The sequence below is a fragment of the Enhydra lutris genome, unplaced genomic scaffold, assembly GCF_002288905.1.
Source record: "Enhydra lutris kenyoni isolate GAN:26980312 unplaced genomic scaffold, ASM228890v2 scaffoldscaffold56, whole genome shotgun sequence".
NCBI classification, from domain to species: domain Eukaryota; kingdom Metazoa; phylum Chordata; class Mammalia; order Carnivora; family Mustelidae; genus Enhydra; species Enhydra lutris.
The window spans coordinates 12,287,055-12,309,562 of record NW_019154140.1 but is presented as its reverse complement, the minus strand read 5'-3'; the positions used below and the strand labels follow the sequence as shown (position 1 = coordinate 12,309,562).

The 22,508-nt window shown below is 45.4% G+C and overlaps 1 protein-coding gene across 5 annotated transcripts; it reads right to left on the bottom strand.

Moving 5' to 3' along the window:
* Window positions 1–436: 436 nt before the first annotated feature.
* On the bottom strand, window positions 437–21,341 carry LOC111157963 (coatomer protein complex subunit zeta 1). 5 transcript variants are annotated; one of them, XM_022519722.1, is made up of 9 exons: window positions 21,281–21,341; window positions 10,345–10,413; window positions 8,915–8,996; window positions 8,216–8,307; window positions 5,948–6,003; window positions 4,317–4,394; window positions 4,105–4,156; window positions 2,648–2,686; window positions 437–1,843 (listed from the first exon to the last, which is right to left on the bottom strand). In XM_022519722.1, exons 1-9 carry the CDS (start codon window positions 21,296–21,298, stop codon window positions 1,796–1,798), a joined length of 534 nt encoding a protein of 177 aa, XP_022375430.1. In that variant the 5' UTR covers window positions 21,299–21,341; the 3' UTR covers window positions 437–1,795. The 5 variants fall into 5 exon arrangements, with proteins under 5 accessions (XP_022375430.1, XP_022375432.1, XP_022375433.1 ...); XM_022519724.1 differs by lacking the exon at window positions 21,281–21,341 and adding an exon at window positions 12,338–12,355; XM_022519725.1 differs by lacking the exons at window positions 10,345–10,413; window positions 21,281–21,341 and adding an exon at window positions 12,338–12,355.
* Window positions 21,342–22,508: the final 1,167 nt, after the last annotated feature.

Here is a 22,508-nt window from a genome sequence, read left to right as displayed (position 1 = left end):
CCTTCTGGAGCAGCGCTGGCTCCGATAAATAACCCGCTCAGCGCCATTTCAGAGCAGGAGTGGGAGGTGCGGGAAGGGAGCAGGGGCTGAGGAGAGCCCCCACGCAGGTGCGCGTCTCCGGGTTACTAATGGCTGAGGCGGGAGCAGGCAGCTGGCTTTGGGGTGGTGGGGGGAGCACTCAGTTCCCTGGGACTCCCACTGAGAAAATACCACCCCCACCCCACCCCTGGCGCCAATTTCCAGGCGTGGGGACGGAGGGATGCCAAGGAGGCAAAGAGCCCCGTAAATTAGGGATGGGGGGGGTGGAATGCTGGGGAGTCTCTGAGGTAGGAGGTAAGAAATATTATAAGATGGGGAGCGATGGGGGGGGTGCTGGAGGAATAGAAGCAGCTGCCAAAAAGAGAAGAAGAGGAACAGAAACATCACACAAAGGCAGTTTGGAAAAAGAAATCGGTTTTATTCCTCTTTGCACAGAGCAGTATATGAAGGTGGCGATCTCCTGACTCCATACATCTCGGACACAAAAATGCTCCCTCAAATATGCCCAGTTATTCACCCCACTTCAGTCCTGGAGAACTGGCAGTTAGTGGGTGGGACAGAAGGCTTAAGTCTCAGGAAGGTTTTTCTGAGACATTTTTGTGGGAAGTTTCCGGTCAAGGGGAAAGATTAGACCCACGAGTGGGTGTTCCAACCTCCATCTTCCTGGGGAAATCCAAATCCCAAAGGTTTTCTGAGGGAAGGGACCTCTTTCAGCGACCTAGGGTGGGAAGGAGTGCAGACCTACTGCCTGGATGTAAGGCTGAGGCAGAGAGAAGATAGGGTTAGGCGGCAGAGATTGCAGACCCAGGGCAGAGGAGTGAAATGCATGTGGGGGAGTGAAGGGGACACAGCCCAGAGGCCCAAGTCATAAATCCCACGCCTCCCCAGTTCTGAGCAAAAACTCTTCTTCCCAAGACTAAAATGGAGTTTTAGTTCAGGGACTGGCTCTGCTCCAGGGCACAGCAAGGACAAACCAGGCCAAGATCCCATGGGTAGGGAAGGTGGAGAGTCAAGGACCAGGAGACGGACGCTCCTAAAATGAACACTCACAAACCACAGTTGTTTTGAAGCTATAAGCCAGGATCAGGCTAAAGAATGCAGCTGTGACTGAAAAACAGAATTTTATAAGCCCTATCCAATAAAACTTAAATCCCTGCTTCTTCCATTCTGTCCCCAGCCCATGAGCTGTTCCCAATCCTTTTTCCAAGGCTGGAGGACAGGGCAGTAAGAAGGGATGGGAGGAAATGCTGAGGCCAATTAAGTGGGGCTATAGCTTGAGACTGGATATGCCACCCCCATTCATCCTATGGAAAAGAATTCTCTCTCTTCCTCCCCTTGCTAACATATGGGCTATTGGGATGAAGGCCCAGTAAAGGCAAAGGGAGGAAAACGCTCAGCACATTCTTTCTCCTGCTTTGATCTCAAGTGTAACTGCAGCAAAGGGCACAAAAGTTGAGAAGAAAATATGCGGGGTAGGAGAGTATGAGAGCATAATCCAGTGTAAAAAGGAAAAGGGTGCTTCCCCTACCCTGCGTTTAGAATCTGCTGGGAGTTTTACTCCCAGACTACAAAAAAGTGAGAAAGGATAGGAAGCATACATTGGAGTTTGGGGGAAGCAACCAGACAGAATGGAGATTTAAGGGTCCCTTGTAATCCCCGAGATGATCCTGAGAGCATCAGTTGGGGGACTGGATGAGAAGTCACAGCAGACGTGTGGATTTTTTGAGGGGGTGAGGAGCCAGGAACAATGAGGTCTTCACCGAAGGAGTGACCACTTGATCTGTTCTTTGGCTGACTGCAGCACCTGCAGGGACAAGGGCGGCAGTTGAGGGGCTTGCTGGGGGGCAGGGCAAGGACAGAGATTGGGGCTCTCCTTCCCCTCACTTGCCTTCCCTGTCCTTAGAAGAATGGCAAATACAAAATCCCCAAGGATAGAGGGATGGGAAGAAGCTCTCTAGGGCCCTAGAGGATTGTCAGTTTGGGAAATTCCAAACAAATTCAAATCCACTGAGGGGATGAAGAGAGAAGAGGTATACCTGGGAGGAGAGAAAAAAACTGGGGGTTACTGGCCATATGTTAGAAAGGAGGAGTTACCACATCCAGATGGACTTCTTGGTGAGAATTCCAAGTAGAGAGAAAACAGAATCCCTCCCTTGCCTCCCACATCAGGTAGACAAGCTATCCACAAAGTAGCAGGATAGATCTGTAAAACCTGCTTTACTCTAGAATATGCATTTCCAGCCTAGCCCTCATTTGAATAATGAGAGAAAGAGAGAGAGAGAGAGAGAGAGAGAGTGTGTGTGTGCATGCGTGTGCGTGCACACACACAGACCATCTGCTTAAGGCAAGCCTCTGCTGGGGAGTAAATCACTGAATGAGGCATCAGACAGGGAGGGTTTGAAGGGTACAGTGACAGCCACTGCTCACAGGAACATGGGATAGGAGTTGGGTGGGTAGGGAGTGTTTGGCTGTATGAGTCCCCAATTCTCTGGGGACTAGAGCCAAGAAAAATATGCCTTCAGTCTCTAGACTCATTCAAACTTGGGCTGGGGTGGAATGCTAATCTAGCCTCTTTACTGGTCCAGTCCATGTGGAGAGAAAGACATACCTGAGACACTGTCTGCTCCGTAAGGGGGACATCTTCGCCCTATGACACAGAGACACAAACATTTAGCATGAGAGGAAGGTGGGATAAGACCGGACTGAAGTCAGTAGTGCAGAAGGAAAAAGTGGTCCTTTAAACTGAAGCAAAACGCAGATGCCTGACTTCTCAGTCCCTTCTAGGTAGTACAGTCACAATTTTCTTGGCCAGAGAGACTGTGAGCAGAAAAGGGTCATTTCATCCATCCTCTGTTTTAAGGCAGTTGGACTTCTTAAAAGATTTATTCCATTCCAAGTAATCAGCAGGTTATCTGATCCTCAACTTGGGGGTGGGGGACCTGATTCCCTAGTCAGAGAAGACCTTCCCTGAATATCAATATCACTAGGGAAAGGATGAGGGGGAGCCAGGGGTAATTTAATGGATCCCGCAAGGCCTGATGGGTAACGACAGCATGTTAATTTGAAGAAATAAACTGCTGCAACAGCAGCCTGAGAAGGGGAAGGCGGGAGTGGGTGGGGGGGGGGGACCCTCTCTCTTGCCACATAGAGACATATGTTAGAGGAGAAGATTAAACTATGCAAATGGAGCCCAAGGCAGTTAAGGGAGAAGATTTTCCATTACCCGACACTGTCAGCCTTCACTCTGTGGAGGTCAGAGCTGGGACATTCTATGAATGGGGAGATTTGCTTTGCTTAAACATCTCTGCACCCCACAATTTGCCGATGGGTTCTCTCTATACCCACCATTATCTCCCTAGCAGACTTGGAGGCATCTATGGTTAACTCAGAGGCCCCTTTCTGATATTACTACCGTCAAAAGAGGACTAAAGTTCTCGCAAATAAATGCTTCCTGAGAGAGAGGTGGTGTCCTCAGACTTTAAGACAAGGAAGACACTCCCCTGACTCACCAGATTGGGATCCATCCCCAAAGGAAGTATTAACCAACCTCGAGTTACTTTATAGTTTCAGAACCATTAATGTTAAAGTTTCTTTTATTCATCCTTTTTTGTTTTTTAAGATTTTATTTATTTATTTGACAGATCACAAGTAAGCAGAGAGGCAGGAAGAGAGAGAGCCGGGGAAACAGGCTCCCTGCTGAGCAGAGAGCCCGATGTGGGGCTCGATCCCAGGACCCTGGGATCATGACCTGAGCTGAAGGCAGAGGCTTTAACACACTGAGCCACCCAGGTGCCCCGAGCCACCCAGGTGCCCCTTTTATTCATCTTTGATTCAATTAAGTATGTATTAAATGTCCCCTCTGTGCAAAGACTATATGGGATGCTAGGTACCAAGTAAGGGGCAAAAGTATGCTCCTTCTGCTGCTCCTCTTTGAGACAACGAGAATTTGAAAGGGAAGGGGAAGGCTCTGTGTATTCTATAAGCCCTGACCTTTAGATGCGTTTAGCAGGTATGGCCCTGGAGGGTGAGTAGATGGGGGATGTAGGGGAGCACACTCCTGCTTACCCTTAATGCCACCCGGTGTACCACTTGCTGGGGATCACTCTCTAGGATCACCCTAAGACAAAGAAGAAACCATCATTCACTCTGTCCTCAAAGACAAACTCCTTCATTGTGGGGATATTCTGGTCACTCAGGCCACTCGCCTTAGGACAGAGGCAATTATCCCACTCCCGTACCGGAAATCCAAGGAGGTCCAGGCAGGTCAGAAAACTCACCCTCCATCTACGATTTCATCCACAGCCAAGAAGAGCCCTTCCATGTTCTCCAGCAGAGCTCGCTTTTCTACATTTTTCCTGAGTCCCCAAGAGAAGAGAAAAAATCAGCCCGTGTATAAAAGGAATCCTAGGACATTGTCTGAGTTGGAGATCCAAAACTAGACCAATAAAATATCTGCACCAGCCACACACACTAAAAAGTAAATAAGTACTTTTTGGCTTATCCACTCTAAACCTCTTCTTACTCTTGGTTACTGAATAAGTATCAGGAATGTCAGGAAAGAGATTAAAAAAATACAGGCAATTTCTGACTATTCAAGAGTTGATTATCCAGAGCTAGTTTCTTCCCTACCTACCGTAATACAGCTACTGACACTGCTCATGAACACGGACATCAGTGAGTGGAAAAAAGAAAACAAACAGCTAAACTCAATCTGGAGTTGGCAGGACGTGGAGAGGAGTTGAGTGCAAATTCTCTTTGCACTTAAGCTCTGACAAACCTTCTAAGCCTCTCTCCGCTCCCCCCCTTCTCCCACTCCCTCACCAGCTCTTCTCAGGCCTTGAAAAGAAGCCCAACTAGAGGGCTGGGAACAGTCAGGGCCCTCATCCACCAGCCTTAGATCCGGTGGTTGTGCACGTGGCCAGTCACATCCGTCAGTTTGACTCTTTCACTAGATCACCGAAATGAAGTCTATTCATTCACCTGGCTAAGAAATAAATCATCCCCTTCCTGAGGAAATCTGAGCCATTCGCCCTGCTGATTTTGTGGGGCTGAGAGCGCCTGCTGTTCTGCTCCGGATGGCGGATGGCTGTCTGTACTGGGTTCACTTGGGAGCTGCTGGGGGAATGAAGTTCAGACTCCTTTATGTTTTCAGGAAAAGTATCTTATATCTCTTCTGTTGCCCATCTAGTGGGAAACAGGGCTGCCCATCTAGTGGGAAACAGGGCTGCTAGGAAGGTGGAAAGGGAGGAGGGGGAAAATGGCATATTCTTTCTGTTCTAAAGAAGGGAAAACCTGGGGCGCCTGGGTGGCTCAGTGGGTTAAAGCCTCTGCCTTCGGCTCAGGTCATGATCCCAGGGTCCTGGGATCGAGCCCCGCATCGGGCTCTCTGCTCAGCGGGGAGCCTGCTTCCTCCTCTCTCTCTGCCTGTCTCTCTACCTACTTGTGATCTCTATCTGTCAAATGAATAAATAAAAAAATCTTTTAAAAAAAAAAAAAAAAAAAAGAAGGGAAAACCTATGAGCTAAAGTTAAAAACTGAGAATGTTACCTCCATTCCCAAGGCACTAATGTTACATCTGGGACATTTTCCTATGCTTGCCCTTTCCTACCTTCTAATGAAGTCTAGGAAAGCACCTTACCAGTGCTCAGAACTCTGAAAGAGCCACTGGATAATGAGAGTAGAGAGACATTGCTCCTGCCCAGTCCCCTTTCTTAGGAGAATTATCCCACAGGAGGGAAGTACTTTCCATCCAGTCTCCCCTATCAGTGCGAATTACTCTGAAATAATAAGCCTAACTTCTCAAGGTAAATCAGTTCCCTGGAGCCTCTGCTAATTCCCCCCACAAACCCCTGGGCCTGATGAATAGTGACTTTATCTCCCAAACAGATGTCAAGAATGGCCTACTCACCTCAGCATCTGGCTCAATGAGTCAAAGAGGCAATTCAGAACAGCCATGAGCATCAGCTGTTGGGAAACAGAAGAAGCAGAAGGATAAGGTTCAAGGCCCTGAAAACTGTTACCTGAACACAAAACCCACTAATTCATTAAGCATCAAAATACACAGGCTTTCATAAAAGACCAAAAGCATAAGGTGGAAGTGAGAGCAAAACAGGAAGAGGACCTGTGGTTTCTCACAGAAATAAATTCGGCTACACAATCCCACAATTCGAGGTCTCTCTTTGACCAGACTGTTCAAAACTTTCCTATCACAGTCCTCTACATGTCTTTGCCAACTGTGTATGTGTTACTTGGTATCTTAGGCAAAGAAATCATTAGCCGGGACGCCTGGGTGGCTCAGTTGGTTGGACGACTGCCTTCGGCTCAGGTCATGATCCTGGAGTCCCGGGATCGAGTCCTGCATCGGGCTCCCGGCTACGCGGGGAGTCTGCTTCTCTCTCTGACCTTCTCCTCGCTCATGCTCTCTCTCACTGTCTCTCTCTCAAATAAATAAATAAAATCTTTAAAAAAAAAAAAAAAGAAAGAAATCATTAGCCAAACAATAGCTAAGGCCAGAGGGTTAGTGGAAAGAGCATGGCCTTTGGCATCAGACAGATTTGGGCTAAATCCCAGCTGAGCCATTTCTAGATGTGTGACCCTGGAAAAGTTATTAGGCTGAACCATAAGAAACTGCCACTTCTGTAGTTCAACAGTGGTCATATGCAAGTAATTTCATATCGTTCCTCATGGTTTGGTTTCCTCAACTACAAAACAAGGGCACTAATGCCCACAACTCACAGAAGGGCTGTAAGATTTAGGTAACAATGCACCTTACAAAAGATTTAAAGTAATAAGAGCTTCAAAAGAACTGGTTCTCTCAAACATTTACTTTTGCTTCAAGTTATGTGGGGGCCTATTTTTACTTATCTTTTCTCCTAGATGTTGCTACTTGAGGTAAGTAGCTTTTCCTGTGCATAGGAAACAGGTTAGGACTATACCCACAGGCTTCTCAGGCTGATCCATTCAGAATGTGTAGCTTCAACATGACCCCAAATGTTGATAACTGACCCAAACTCAGTCAGGTATGGACCCTTCATAGCCGGAGGAAGCATCCCCCCCAACCCTGACCAAACCTCAGGAATCCATCTATAAGGGATGCCTAGGTGGCTCAGTGTTCGACTCAGTTTTGGCTCAGGTCATGATCTCAGGGTCGTGAGATCAAGCCCTGTGTCAGGCTCCACACTCAGCACAGGGTCTACTGGAAATTCTCTCTCTTTCCCTCTGCCCCCACCCGACCCTGCCGCCCCCCATCATGTGTGCATGAATGCATATTCTCTCTCAATAAAATCTTTTTTTTTTTTTTTAAGATTTTATTTACTTATTTGACAGACAGAGATCACAAGTGGGCAGAGAGGCAGGCAGAGAGAGAGGAGGAAGCAGGTTCCCTGCTGACCAGAGAGCCCAATGTGGGGCTCGATCCCAGTACCCTGGGATGATGACCTGAGCCAAAGGCAGAGGCTTTAACCCACTGAGCCACCCAAGCGCCCCTCTCTCAATAAAATCTTTAAAAAAAAAAAAAAAGAAAGAAAGAACAAAGAAATCCATCTTTAAAAACACTATACAGCGAAGGCCACTGATACATGTTAGTATGTATTAAAATACATATGGTGTCTCCTACATGGAGATAAAAGAGCAAGAGCAATTTCAGGGGGCACCTGACTAGCTCAGTCCGAGGACCATGCAACTCCTGATCTCAGGGTTGTGAGTTCGAGCCTCATGTTGTTTATAGAGATCACTCAAATAAATAAAACTTAAAAAAAGACAAAGGAGGGGTGCCTGGGTGGCTCAGTGGGTTAAAGCCTCTGCCTTCAGCTCGGGTCATGATCCCTGGGTCCTGGGATAGAGCCCCACATCGGGCTCTCTGCTCGGCAGGGAGCCTGCTTCCTCCTCTCTCTCTGTCTCTCTCTCTGCCTACTTGTGATCTCTATCTGTCAAATAAATAAATAAAATCTTAAAAAAAAAAAAAGACAAAAGAAAAAAGCAATTAGTGAAAATTTCCACTCTAGGTTGATTTGTTTGCTAGGCCATGTTTGGAGGTCAGCAGAGATCTCTGACAACTTCATTAGCCCAGTCAGAAGCCAGAGGGACGGGGCACTTCTAGGGTCCCGACGCCATACTATGCCCTGCTTATGGCTTAGAAACTGGGATCAGAGATAGCAAAGAGGGGTGGAATTCTCACCTCATTTTCATAGGAGCTGCCAATCACATAGAAATAGAGATCGATACTGCTTTTGTATACCACTGTCAGGCCTTCCAGGAGGGCGATTTCACCTGGGGGTGGGAGAAGGAAAGGTGGAAACAGTGGATAGCCTGAGATAAGAAAGTAGGATAGAAGGAGTTACCATGAACTCTGGGCATCCAGCTGTTTGGGCTGAAGTAACGCCCAAAGACCAAAGTTGACCTGCTTTTTTCTTCCCCATGGTAGCAAAAGAAGGGAAGTACAAACTTGGGGAAATTGAAGTGTATCTTCTCCTCTAACCACCTCCCTACCAACTACCCTTATTTCCCGCCTTGTATATGAGACAGGATACTAGTCGATCCTTCGGAGGTGAAAATGCAGAGCGGTCACCTTTACAGACTTCCATTTACCTGCCCTAATGGATGCGGTACAATAAGCAGAGCTGCAGTTAAATTTGTCAAGTGAGGCTCATAAATCCAGGGACTAGACAGGTAGCTAACAGCCAACCTTCCAGCACGGTATTCCCGCGTGAGGTACACTCACCTCCCCATTACATTCCGAAGAGTTTATTATATGAGGGGAGGAGGAAGACAAAGAAAAAGGAGGCAGTCATTTTATCCTTTCTCTGCAGCCCTGCTGCCACCCCCTGCCCGCCATGGTTCCCCCAACACGGGGAGCAGTGAAAGGAAAATGACCTACTGTCAGTCCGATGGGTCTTGTTGAAAATGTTCTTCTCAAAGGCCTTTTGCTCCTTGACACTGGGGTACGTGTCGTCATAGTACTGGTCAGAGAGAAAGGAGATGGGTTGGGTCATTAGAGCTGGGAGCCCAGAATGATTAGTGTCTGTGTTTTGCCCTGGATCTTGGATTTCTCTCCTTCAAGGCATGGGGTGAGGGAAAAATACTGACATGAAGAAGGAAGAACTATGGAGGTAGGGAATGGCCGGTAAGTAAGCAAATATTAAAAAAAAGAAGAAGAAGAAGAAACAAAAAAACCAAAACCCTTTTAAAGACCTTGCCGTAAGCATGCCCACATCACATTTCTAAGACTATAGGGCAGAGGCCTGCAAGCTCTATGATGAAGCCCTGCCCCCGTCTGCATTCCAGGATAGCAATCTCTAGATGAAGCTCATCAAGTGCGCCCTAAGAGCTACCCATGTTAGGGAGCAGTGCTAGGGAACACAAAAAGCACTAGAAGCACAGAATGCTTCTTTCAGACCCTCACTCACAGTATGAAGCTGAGGAATGGGGAAAGGCTGCAGAAACCAAGGCAAAGCCTACCCAATCCCTCCATCTTAGCTCTTTTCTGCAAACTGCAAGAAGCAGGAGACAATCTAGCACATTGCTGAGCCCACTCCCAAGCCCTCCCTGGCACGGGGTGGAGATACAGGCTGCTAAATCGCTCTGCTCTTTAGGGGCTAATCCGTCGCAGTCAGCTGAAGACCTATGACAGGTCTGGCATTTAGTAACTGGATAACTGTTTCAAAAGGTGTCCTGCATAGTTACATCCAATTACAGGGAGGAACAGCTGGTGAATTCTAAACTAATCTCTACCTGCTGATTGATTTATGCTGTGCTCGCCCGGAGTTAATACACCAGGGACAGAAAAAATTTCCACAGGAGGGGGAGGATATGGAGGGAGAGGAGAGGGGTGTCCTTTCTCCTCTCTTTCAATAGATCCAAAGTTAGAAACACCACACAGGGATGTCAGGAGGTAATAAGCTTGGTGGTGACTGCAGACCTAGGGCTGGAACCCTGGAACTACAAGAGAATTCCCTGGAAAAGCCCAGGCAGGGCAAAAAGGCAGAAGGAAAAGGGACAGGAGTGATGGGCACAGGCAATCTGCTTCTCACACTCAGGCACTGTACTGTTCAGAAACCAAGGACCCCAAGCTTTTCTCTGATCTGATGCTGACAACAAAGGAGGTCAAAATCTGTGGGACGCAAGTATGGAAGCAGGGCAACTAAGACACAGAAGCAGTTTGGGTTTTATCTGGAGTAGGCACAGGAAAATGGAAGGATTCTCAAAATTATGGTATCAAGAATATGAGATAATAGGAGCAGTCCCTAGATCCAAAGTTCAGAGTAAGTCTTTGTCTTGCTCCTAAATGAATTGCAAAGGGAATCTCACCTTGGCAAAAAGTCGATCTCCATCATTGTCCAGAATCAGGATGGCTTTGACAGTATACAGGGAAGGTTCCTGAAGAGATACGAACATAACCTTCAGTCCTGAAGGCTCCTGCCAGCATTGACAAACCAGATACCTTCCCCTCATCCCGCTGGGGCTGCAAGGGGATACAGAGGTGCCTCTGTATGTCCCCTATCCCAACCTGGTTAGATTTAGGCAATTCACACTGAGAATGATCAAGTGGTGCATGAACTGAATTGAGGGAGGGGGCATTTCAACAAAGGACTCCAAAGCAGCATCAGAGAAGCAGTTACTCTGAGCCAGACACACAGACGGTTTAATCAAGGTAGGTCATGCTGTTATTTCCAAATATTATGCTACGGTTATTTTCCAAATTACTCTCCCTCCCTGGTCTCCCATGCACAGGTAGGTATGGAATGTGACCAGATTAATTAATAGGCACTGCACGAGGCTATCTGAAAATAGGGTTGAATGCCCTAATGTACTTAGAAGTTTCTGCAGTCCCAATGCAGTAGCAATGCAGAGGCATAAAGCAAGCCTTCCCTAAACCACCCACACACTGGGCAGAAGGAAATGAGCACGCATACGTGTGCACACACTCATGCACACAGACATACCAGTTCTGAATGCAACCCAGTGAGACATCCATCTTCCAAGACTTCCCCTATGATCCCAATCCTACTACACCCCCAACCACTACCACTTAACTTACAAGACATAAACCAATCTGATTTTGGGGGTAGTTAAGAAGCAGTAAGAAGAGGATCTAAGAAGCCTCAAACCTAGATATAATGAGCAGGAGGGGAGTGTTCTTTTACTACCCAAAATCAAATTTTGAGGATAATGGCTCTCATAATGGAACCACAGCCTCAGCCTTAATGGTTACACTCAAACAACCGCAAAACATATCACTTTGCAGAAGCTCCTCTACTCCTGCAACTTCTAGGGAACCAGCTAACCAGGAGACGAAGAGGAAGGAAAGGGAGGCAGTGTTATGTACATGGAAGGTGTCTGCAGGCTCAGATTCCTTGAATTTCTTTCTTTCTTTCTTTTATATTTTTTTTAGCAGTCTCCACACCCAAGGTACTTACAACCCCAAGATTAAGAGTCACGTGTTCTACCAATTGAGCCAGTTGGTGTCCCTCACATTCCCTGAATTTCTAATCAACATTACCTACCATTGATATCCTTCCCTTGTACTATGAGAAAGGGCTGTTGCTTTGCTGCCTCCGTTTCCTGGCCTTACTTAGGAAACCCACAGTCCTCACAGGGGCTAAATATAATCTCCAAGCATAAGTTTAATAAAGACCCAAGAGTGAGGATAAAAGAATTATTGCCAAGGATCCAGAAATTGCAACGTCTACAAAGGTAAACTGTCCCATGAGGTTTTAGGAGGTTTATGGCTCCATGCAAAGAACCAACCCCACCCTCAGGGAGTTAAAAATGAGAGTATAGGGAACCCAGTCTTTTGACAACAGGGTGATGAAGAATGTAAGCTTTCCCCCACTTGAATTCTTGAGAACAGCAAATTTTGTGTTTTGTTCACTGATTTATTCCAAGTGTCCTAAAGATTGTGTGATATACACTAAACTTTCGGTATTTGTTAAATGATTATGAGAATTAATGAAGTTTGAGGATAAAGTAAAATTTCTTGAAGCAGTAAGCATCTAAGGGACCCTCTTATAATGGGACTTCCAAATACAGGAAGACGTTCTGGTGTGGCCATTCTGAGTGATCTTACTACCAACATATCTCTCCTCTGATAAACACTCGTTAGAGATGCTCACCCTATACACATTACTCCCTGAAATAAACACTCTGTCTCAAACTAAGGAACTGTGTCTAGCAGAGGGAAGTCCCCTAGAAAATCATCTAAAAGGTCACAAACAGAGACGCTTTCCTAACTTCTATACCCCACAGAAAGATCTTCCCATAAAGCAGGCACAATTCTATAGCCCCTGGATCCTCAACTCACCAAAAGGGATGCATCCATGGGAATGAGTTTCCTTAATGAGGAAAAGAAGCCCACAGGGAAGGAAATTTAGAAGAGATCATTTTTCCTACAACCTTTTCCCTGGAAATCTTTGGCTCTGTTCCTCTCTCCACATTCACAGGAACCTTGGAGAGATTCCTAATGGTTTAAACTGGGCATTGATCTGGCCATAGGTAACTGGTTCTTGTAGCCATTGAGTCTGGCATCCCTAGAAAGAATGGGATGGATCCCAAAGAAAAGAAAAACCCTATAGCCACAGCCAACTAGGAGAGAAACAATGCCCTTTGTGGCCAACAGGGTAGAAGTGCCTAAAAACTGCTGGCAAAGAAACAGATCCCTAGGTTCCACTCCTAGCTTTTCTCACTGGCTTCCTAGAAGAGGCTATCAAGGAAGGCCCCCAAATAGGAAGTGGAGCTTACTGGGAAGGATAAAAGACAGGGAAAGGCAGGCAGGCAGGCAGGCAGGCAGAAGAACGATCTGATTTACTACAGTTCTGAAAGAGGTAAGAAGGCACTAGAGAAAAAGGCTGGTCATTTCAAACTTCCAAAGGGATAAAACCACCCTAAACAAAGCCAAGAATTTAGGCATGAGTCTAAATGCTGCTTTAATTCTCCACTCTGCGACAGGTGGAGCCGGCAGCTTCTCCTTTACTTCTCCTGCCACCTCCTGACTACTGCCGGTTCCACTTCAGCCAGGGGCCTTTACCTCACCGGAGTGGGGAGGCCAAGAATTCCTCTCCTATCATAAAACCAGCCAGTTTAAAGGCCCCAGTAATTTCATCTTAAGTTTTGTAATTTCATCTTAAGTTTTTGATAATGTAATTTCATCTTAAGTTTTTGCAAAGGGTAAGTTTATAAATAACTCCCAGCTATTGAGAAATGGGTCTCCTGGACAATGGACTAGGCTTGACCTTGTAACACATTAAATGCTGATTACTGAAAAAGACCCTACAAGCTTAGGGCCACCTTCAAAGGATTTAAAAGGTCTATTCTTCCCTCCCGCTCCCGAATGTGTAGCTGCTAGAAAGCTTTCGAGACAAAGTTCTGTGATGCACTGACTTTCAGAGAGCCACAGCCTGAGTGTATAACAGAACTTCACCTCAAATGCTAATAGTGCCTGGAAATGTAGGCAGACTGGTTTGTGGGAGGTTGGGTGGCTCAGACTGATTTTCTTGTATGTTTTTATTATCAAGAAAACGAGACTGGGCTCCTCAGGAGAGTTGAAACAACACGGAACAAGCAACTAGCCTGCTGCAAAGGAGTCTTTGATCTCAATCAGAGGCTTTCTGAAGCCTGGTGAAAAACATTATCTCCCAGTACCCCACCCCCAGCACGGAGGGGACTAGAGGGGGAAGTCATTCCTAGTGCTGCCCCCTGTGGGCCCTCGAATGACCTGCAGGGCTTCCTCAGGATTATAGCCGGCAAAAATGTTAAAAAGGCAGCTCTGGATAAAAGCTGTCTATTTGTGTGTCTTCTAAGTCAAACTAGGGGAGATGGGCTCTGAAAAAGCACTGAATGAAGTCAGTTCACAATGTATACAGTAAAAGGGCACTCTGGGATAAGATCATGGAATGCCAACAGAAGAGGGTGGGGGTGGGGGTGGTTAAGTCTTTGCAGCAGGCAGACAGGGTATTTGAGGGCTAAGACAGGTTACTTTATTTAATTCACGGGGGTGGGGGCAGGGAACACAGCCAAGAAGGCTTTGTGGAGTTGGAGGATGCCACTCACAGAGCTGAAAGGGCACAACTAAGAATACGGTTGAGATTCCTAGAAAGTTCTTCATTTTCCACTTATAAAGAAATCTTTATGGCCATGCCAAAAGTAGTACCCTGCTTGGCAATAGGTTTTGAACAAGAAGAAACAAGATGCCCTTCCCTCAACCCTATTTATAAAGTAAAACCAAAACAGTATAAACTAGAAGGAAAAATTCCTAGATACGACTCCCAGGTCCACGTAGCTAAGCAGGTATTTTGCTCCCTGATTCTGTGCCAACTTCTTTAAAATGAAAAGCTCCTCTGGGGTTGAGGGCTCCAATTTGCCACCTCAAATGAAAAGAATTAACTCAACGATTTGACAAGGAAGCATAGTTTTTATACACTACCCAAGGTTTGCTTGGATTCAAGCACAATTCAGGAAAGACTAAGCCATAGGTACCGTGGAGCATAACCCAGATGCAATGAGACCGAATACTGGCTATAAAGAGGAAACTGAACACACGTCTTAGGAAGAAAGAAGTGATGTCAGGAAGAGACCGGCAGGAAGAATCTTCCTATCTGGCATAGATAAAAATGTGAAAGCACAGTCACTACAAAGAACTCATACACTACAGGAGAAAATATCTCTAAACTCCAAAACCCCTTTATTATAATCTGGATCAGCCATTAATACAAATCCTACCTTTCTGTGGGACTCTGCTTCTTCATCAGAGAAATGAGAGGTCTGACCTGGATCAGTTAAAGTTAATACCTTAAGTTACAGAAGACCTCTTTGATAAGTTTATGAAATCTAGGGACCCCGTTCCCAGAAAAATACACATTCACAAATTTTTATGGTTTCAAGGAGCTCAGAATTAAATATACTTTGTGAGGATAATAAGATGGTGTGGAGAGGGGAGGGAAAAAAGGGGGAAATGAATGATACTTTTGTAAATCACCCCCTCTCCTCTGCCTGGTACCAAATAGTGATTTCAATAAATATGTTTGGTCTTCATAAATTAATGAGTATGATTGAGAAAACTAATGCAGCCAGCAGGGGGAGCAAAGGTCAGCACCTTTCAATGACTAAATTTGGTGGCTGAGAGATAGGAAGGACAGTAACCAAGCCCAAGCCCTTCAGGAATGCAAAATCTCAGGTCCTCTCTTAACATTCAGAAAGCCAGATGCCTGGCTGGCTCAGTGGATTGAGCATGCAACTCTTGGTTTCAGGGTTAGGAGTCTGAGCCCCACAATGGGCCTAGAACTTATTTAAAAAAAAAAATTTTTTTTTCAGAAAGGCTATCTGTAGAATTTTTCCCCAGGGGCCACATAGTCAATTCTCCAACTGTTATGAAAGTGAAAGAATTACAGAAATGCAGGACAAAGCAAGCAGCACTGGAAAGAGGAGTTGAACAAGCAGAAATCAGAGTACTCCACATCCTAGGCCTGAGAGCAACATTAGAACTTCCTGCCTTCCCAGTTCGGTAATCCAAGAGCTCTTATTTATTTATTTATCTATTTATTTTTAATTTTTTTTTTTTTTTTAGATTTTATTTATTTGACAGAGAGATAGCGATCACAAGTAGGCAGAGAGGCAGGCAGAGAGAGGGGGAGAAGCAGGCTCCCTGCCGAGCAGAGAGCCCGATGCGGGGCTCCATCCCGGACCCGGAGATCATGACCTGAGCCGAAGGCAGAGGCTTAACCCACTGAACCACCCAGGTGCCCAAGAGCTCTCATTTAAATACCACTCAATAAAGGGAAATATCAAATGGAACTAGATCCCTTTCTGCTGAGTTCTTGGTTATGATGTTTCATGCTATCTGTACCCACCCCCAACCCCTGCCCAACATCTGCTAGTCTAAGAGAATGAGTTGACAGCCTCTGTGCTCATCTTTCAGTCTATCAACGCAAAATTCAGAATCACACCCCAAGGAATAACCCCCTGCCCCAGTTTGTCTCCCTCTACTAAGTCCACAAATAATAGAAAAGGAGTTGAAGAAAATTGGTAGAGATATCCAAACGCATGGCTGTAGGTGGAGATATCTGCCTTGACAGTGGGAGAATTAAAGAGCCACATAGGAGACATGTGCTTCACCTGCTGCCTGAGACTTAGGAGACACAGCAAGAAAAACTTCTGAAGAGATGGACATGGTCAACAGCAGAAGACAAAGCTAGGAAATCTAAGGATAAGAGAACTCCTCTAATAATCCGATCTGAGAAAGGCAAGACAGAATGGGAGAGGGCCTCTGCCAGTACCAGCATCTTATAAAGTGCATGGACTTGACCTCCCAATCCATCTTCGTCAGCTGCTTGAGGGCACTCTGCCCTCCGTCTTTCTAATTACTCTACCATAAGTGGATAGGTAGGCACTGATTCTTTACTCCTGTTCTATCCTTTATTTGCTTCTCAAGTTTCCCGTTCCATAACTAGTCCTCTTGTCAGTATCCTAACTCTAACCAAGTCATGTCAATGGAGTAAAAAACAGTAGCAAATATCTAGATGAAAAAGACCCTAAATCTGCCACTAGGCTCCTTCAAATATCTGGATAATTGCATTCATCCTCTGCCTCACAGGGAAGACCTGGCTTCTCAAAGATCTGGCCTTCTTCATATGGAGACCCCCTCCTCCTCTTTTGACCATGTGACAGCTCCCCTAGACCTCTGATATAATTTATACCTTGCCAGGGACCAACTCTTTCCCACCACTGTGAAGGAGAGGGAAAAAAATATATATAAATACGTCGGAAATCTATAACGAGGTCTTCTTGGAGGGCAAGACATGGAGAGAGTTAGAAGCAGCGTCAATTGCTCTTTGGGGGTTTTAGTTCAAGCCGAGGTCTGCTTCCAGCAATCAACCATTAAAACAAGCCGGCCAGAGTAACAGCACAGTTTATTCTGATCATTTAATTTGAAGTGTCAATAAATTAAACTTCAATCAATTAAACTAGGTGTGCAATAACCCAGATGGACACCCCGACACCAACATAATCACAATAAAAATTTTTATGGCTGCCAGGGACCTCACCGGGGGCAGTGCTGGCACTGCTCGCGCCCTAGCTGAGAAATATATCTCCACAGTGCAGGAACGAGGAGATTGCTTCTCCTAACGAAATGGAGGGGCCAGGCACCGGCAAGGACGCAGCTGGGAGAGGGGCACAGGGGACTGCCAGGAACGAGATGGGAGTGCTTTGGGGGCTTAATGTAATTGATACCTTTGCCCAGAGCAGGGGGAGGGGGCATTTAGGCCAAGTACCTCTACTGTTAGTGCCAAAGGAATTTAACAAAAGCCCCATTAAGATGATTCAGGAAGCGAAGGCCACAGAGCAATATCAACCTTTAAGTCATTGATGTATTCTGCATAGTTTCCTCCTCCCAGTGCACACTCTTGTGCACTCTGGATGCCCTGATTTTTGAATGAGGCTTAGAATTCGGGACTTGGCCATTGTTTTAGAATAAAAAACGTTACTAAGGGGAGAGAAAGGATAGAATTTAGTTGGAAGAACACTGGAAAAACACTCAGAAAGTGAATCTATGGAGGATTAGGAAAAATGAAACCTATGAGGAAAGATTTAAGGATCTAGACTGCTAGAGTAATTCAGCTTTGAGAAAAAAAGGTAAAGGGGGAAGGGAGGAAAAGGATAAGTCATTATCTTTAAGATTTCATTGGTTATTAATGGAGAATGGTGACCTGCAGAGATCCTTCTCCATTCACAGCTAAGAAAGGGAAAACCAGCAGGAAACAGCAGGAGAGAGGAAGCTGAGTCCAAAGATGCAGGCTGGAAGCACTATAAAGCACTGGGAAGAGAAGGTGATGAAAGGGTCTCTTTCCTTAGAGACTACAAGAGGACCTGAGAAAAGTAAGACAAATCTGCTCAAAACTTAGAGCCAGATCACTTAATTCAAGAAAGAAATGACACCCACTGTAAAGCACCTAAATGAAGGGAAACTACTGGTATTTAGAAATTCCCATAATCAGATCAAATTTCAGTAGATTTTCTTCATGACCCCCTCTAGATTACCCTTCCCTTCTCAGTATCCTATGGCTGTGTGCCTTGTAGAGGTGAGGATGGAAAGATAATGTACTTTGATCAGATTTCTCCAGAGGTCCAGCCAAACCAGGAAACAGAAATGTGAAAGGAGAAAGCCAACAAGAACTTTACAAGGTGTCTACCCTCTTTAAGGAGGAGTCTGTTCAGTATTATCACGGTACAGTAAACTCTAGTTCAGTAGAAAGCTAAGGAAAAATCCAGGTATTCCTCATACTTTTCACAAAAAAGATGGCAATTTAAGTAATCAGATGCTGCTGAGTAAACAAGAGGAAGGGATGAGGTTAAAAAGGACCAATGCTGAAAGGTGATTCTGAATCCGTTGGGGCTAAATTTTGTGGGCCAGTTTGTAACGGTAGAGAGAAATAAAAATTTAGCAAGTATCACCTAGATTCTCAACTACAGTTCCTCATCTGAAGCACTGAATACTGAAAACTACTTAAATGACTGCTTTTTTTTTTTTTTTAACTTCTCCCAAGGATGGTACAAACTAGTACCATTGTGGATACAGAGAAGTTGATTCATTATATTAATGAATGCCTTAGGGCTTAATTCTCTCCTAGAACTCTGGTTGAGAAAAGGATGGAATGGTGAGAAATATCAAATTCTTGGGGTGCCTGGGTGGCTCAATGGGTTAAGCCTCTACCTTCGGTTCAGGTCATGATCTCAGGGTCCTGGGATCGAGCCCCGCATCGGGCTCTCTGCTCCGCAGGGAGCCTGCTTCCCCCTTTCTCTCTGCCTGTGATCTCTCTCTCCCTGTCAAATAAATAAATAAAATCTTAAAAAAAAAAAAGAAATATCAAATTCTTTTTTTTTTTTAAACAGATTTTTATTTGACAGAGAGATCACAAGTAGGCAGAGAGGCAGGCAGAGAGAGAGAGGAGGAGGAAGCAGGCTCCCTGCGGAGCAGAGAGCCCGATGAGGGACTCGATCCCAGGACCCTGAAATCATGACCTGAGCCGAAGGCAGAGGCTCAACCCACTGAGCCACCCAGGCACCCAAGAAATATCAAATTCTTAACTGAGACCCAAATATAATGAAACTGCAAAAAGAAAAAAAAATGTTGGAAAGAGCTGACATAGAGGAAGGAAAATACTAGTTTAATATCATAAGAACTCTGGAGACCAGCAAACATACTGATACCTATTAGTACTTTGTCCCCAACAAAAGCTTTATATAACTGATGTTTAAAAGTACAGTTCTGCATACTGAAGAGGTACAAAGTCCATGATGAGAAAACCTATAGTAACATGAAAGAGACTTAGTCTGGGAGGATGAGGAATCAAAATTTAATCCTCGTTTTAACATGTGCTTCCCTGAGCAATCCCCTTTCCCTGTAATTTGGTCCCCCCAACCCCATTACATAGATTTCTCATGACAAAGAATCAGTATGGTTTTAAAAGCAAAGTTCAGGGGTATCTGACCAGTTTAGCAAGAATCTGTGCAAGTGGCATCTTAGGTACAGATCAAAATGGATATAAGACACAGATTGAAACAGACTTCACTGAGGAAGCAGAGACTGAAAAATGAGGTAAGAGAAAATGTGAGACTTTCACATATACCTCCTTCAACTCACCACTACACACAGATTCCTTAAGAGGGCTCCCCAAGTCTCATGTCCCTCAGCCCTATACCTCTAAGCAGGCTACCTTGTAAATAGATGTAGGGAGCATTTAAAATTTTTTTTCTAAAAACTTCCAAAGAAACCAACTCCCTGGAATTTATCTGTGTCTTTTAACTGGTTAAGAATACTGGCTAACTGCCTGATACAGAAAATATCTTATTAAAAACTACTCAGGGCTTGGGACGCCTGGGTGGCTCAGTCAGTTAGCCATTTACCTTTGGCTCAGGTCATGATCCCAGGGTCCTGGAATCGAATCCCACACTGGGCTCCTTGCTCAGCCAGGAGCCTGCTTCTCCCTCTACCTGCCACTCTCCCTGTTTGTGCTTTCTCTCTCTCTGACAAATAAATAAATAAAATCTTAAAAAAAAAAAAAATAAACCTACTTAGGAGGTGCCTGGCTGGCTCAGCTGGTGGAGACTGTGACTTTTAATCTCTGAGTCACAAGTTTGAGCCCCACACTGGGTGTAAAGATTACTTAAAAAAAATAAAAATTTAAAAATTAAAAAAAAAAATCTCAGATTTTAAGCTTGCTGCCTTAACTTGACCAATCCATACGATGAGAAGGAATTATTCCTATCTTTGCCATTTTGAAAGAAATCAAACCTGTTATTCTCTTTTACCTGATGAAAATCTGAATGTGCACATATATTAGAGCTGAAGGAAAAGATACAAGAAAACTTGTCTTTGGAAAGAGCCTGGAATTCAACTCAATCAAGGAGATTGGGAGCTAATACTAATATCCCAAACTGCAAAACAGAGCACTTTAGAGAGAAATCCTCTAGTCCAGTTCTAAAGGAGTAATAGTATTTTATTTGTTTCAACAAGCAAAAGGGATCCTACGGGCAAGGAATTTATAACACCCTTTGGCCATCAAAATTCTCATATAACCAAGGAAGAGTTAGCATCCCAGATCCTGCACTAAGAATTCCTAAAGTCTTAGTGGGGAGGAAAAAAAGAACAAAATATGGAGTCTGGAAAAATATTCTATAATCCACGCTAACTCTATCAGGTATTCCAGAACTTTGACAGAATACATTTACCATGACAAAACTACACAAGGGAGATTAACAGAAGACTAAAATAAAAGGAAACCCGTTTTTGGAAGAAATGTAACGTTATTACCAAAGGAGAGTCAAGCTGTGACAACCATGAGGAGAACCCTGTGATGACAAACACCTGCAGTCTATTCTTAGAATTTGGGGCTAGTTTTAAGGTTTGGAGAAAGTCAAACCAGGCTATCATCCGTACCGCTCAGAATGAGGGGGAACCTAAAGGACCTCGCTCCAGTAAGCCTATGATCCTACACATCCTAAGGACTACATGTGCTCCCTCCAACTTTCCACGGATACTGCCCTCTCCCCGGAAGAGCTTCCTACTCTAAACCGAGGCTTTAGTTCCTACAGTTTCTATACTAGGCCACACACTTATTCCAGGGACTGGCAAAAGCTTCGGTCCACGAGGATTACCCGGAATTCCCCTTTCTACCCCCTCCCAGTCAGGTTGAACCCCAACTCCCGGCCCCTCTGGACACCGCAGCATCTCGGCTGCCCCTCCGGCTCCTACCAAAATCAGCGCCTCCATCTTGCCCCGCAGCTGGTGCCGACGTGGAGCCGCAAAAACAACACCGCCGCTGATTGGCCCCACGTCCTTATTAGACCCCGCCCAGAAGTAGGATTATTGGGCTATATCGTAATAGCTATCTCCCTATTGGCCAGTCAGTGTGCTAACTTGCCTGGCGGAAGCAAGGTGTCCAGCCAGAAAGCGCAGGCACTTGATTGTCAGTTTAAGCACTCAATAAAACCCCAAAACCTCACGGTTGAATGGGGCGGGAGGGTCAGTGGGGCGGGGTTGTTTCCATGGGGAACAGAGGAAGCGATTATTAATTTTCAATTGGCAGAAAGGAGAACACGTGATATCGCTGGCCTGATTAAGCAACTTTAATCCGCACTCCCTTTAGGGGGCGCTGTGTCTCCTTAGCCCTCGGCACGGCGGCTCTTGTTGGAATCCTACCCTAATTCTCATTCCCAGAGCCCACCTTAGGCACTGGGTATCCAAGGTCGCTTTGGCAAACACTGTTATCTCTTCCCTCCGACTCGCTGAGATTCCTTCACTATCCTCACAAAGTCTGCACAACCATAGCGTAAAGCCAAGAGTTGCACAGCGTATTAACTAGATAAAACAAGGCCTCCAGGGGCGCGTGGGTGGCTCAGTGGGTTAAAGCCTCTGCCTTCAGCTCAGGTCATGATCCCAGCATCCTGGGATCAAGCCCCTCATAGGGCTTTCTGCTCGGCAGGGAGCCTGCTTCCTTCTCTCTCTGACTGCCTCTCTGTCTACTTGTGATCTCTGACTGTCAAATAAATAAATAAAATCTCAAAAACAAACAAACAAACAAACAAGGCCTCCAGAGTTAATTGCTACAGTAACACCATCTCCCCAAGATGGACTCCCAGGCTTTGCTGGGCCCAGGGGAGGACAAGAAGCCAGTGAATTTCTAAAGCAGATTTTCTTTGACCAGACATGAAATGGGATGTTAGAGCTTTGGAGACTAGAGAGGAGAGAGTAGGAGGGACAAAGGGGTAGAGGGTCCAGGATAAGGAACAGTATATGGTACAGGGTCTGCGGTTTTCCAGTAGGGACAAGCTGTTGCAAAACGAGAAAAGAGAAGTTTACAGAATGCAGGGATTTCACAATATGGAAGGTTTCTGATGAAGTTTAGCTTTCCCCTACCCTAGGTTCGTTGGTCCTGACTCCTCTTAAGTCAGGGACACCTATTGCCTTATATTATCTTTAA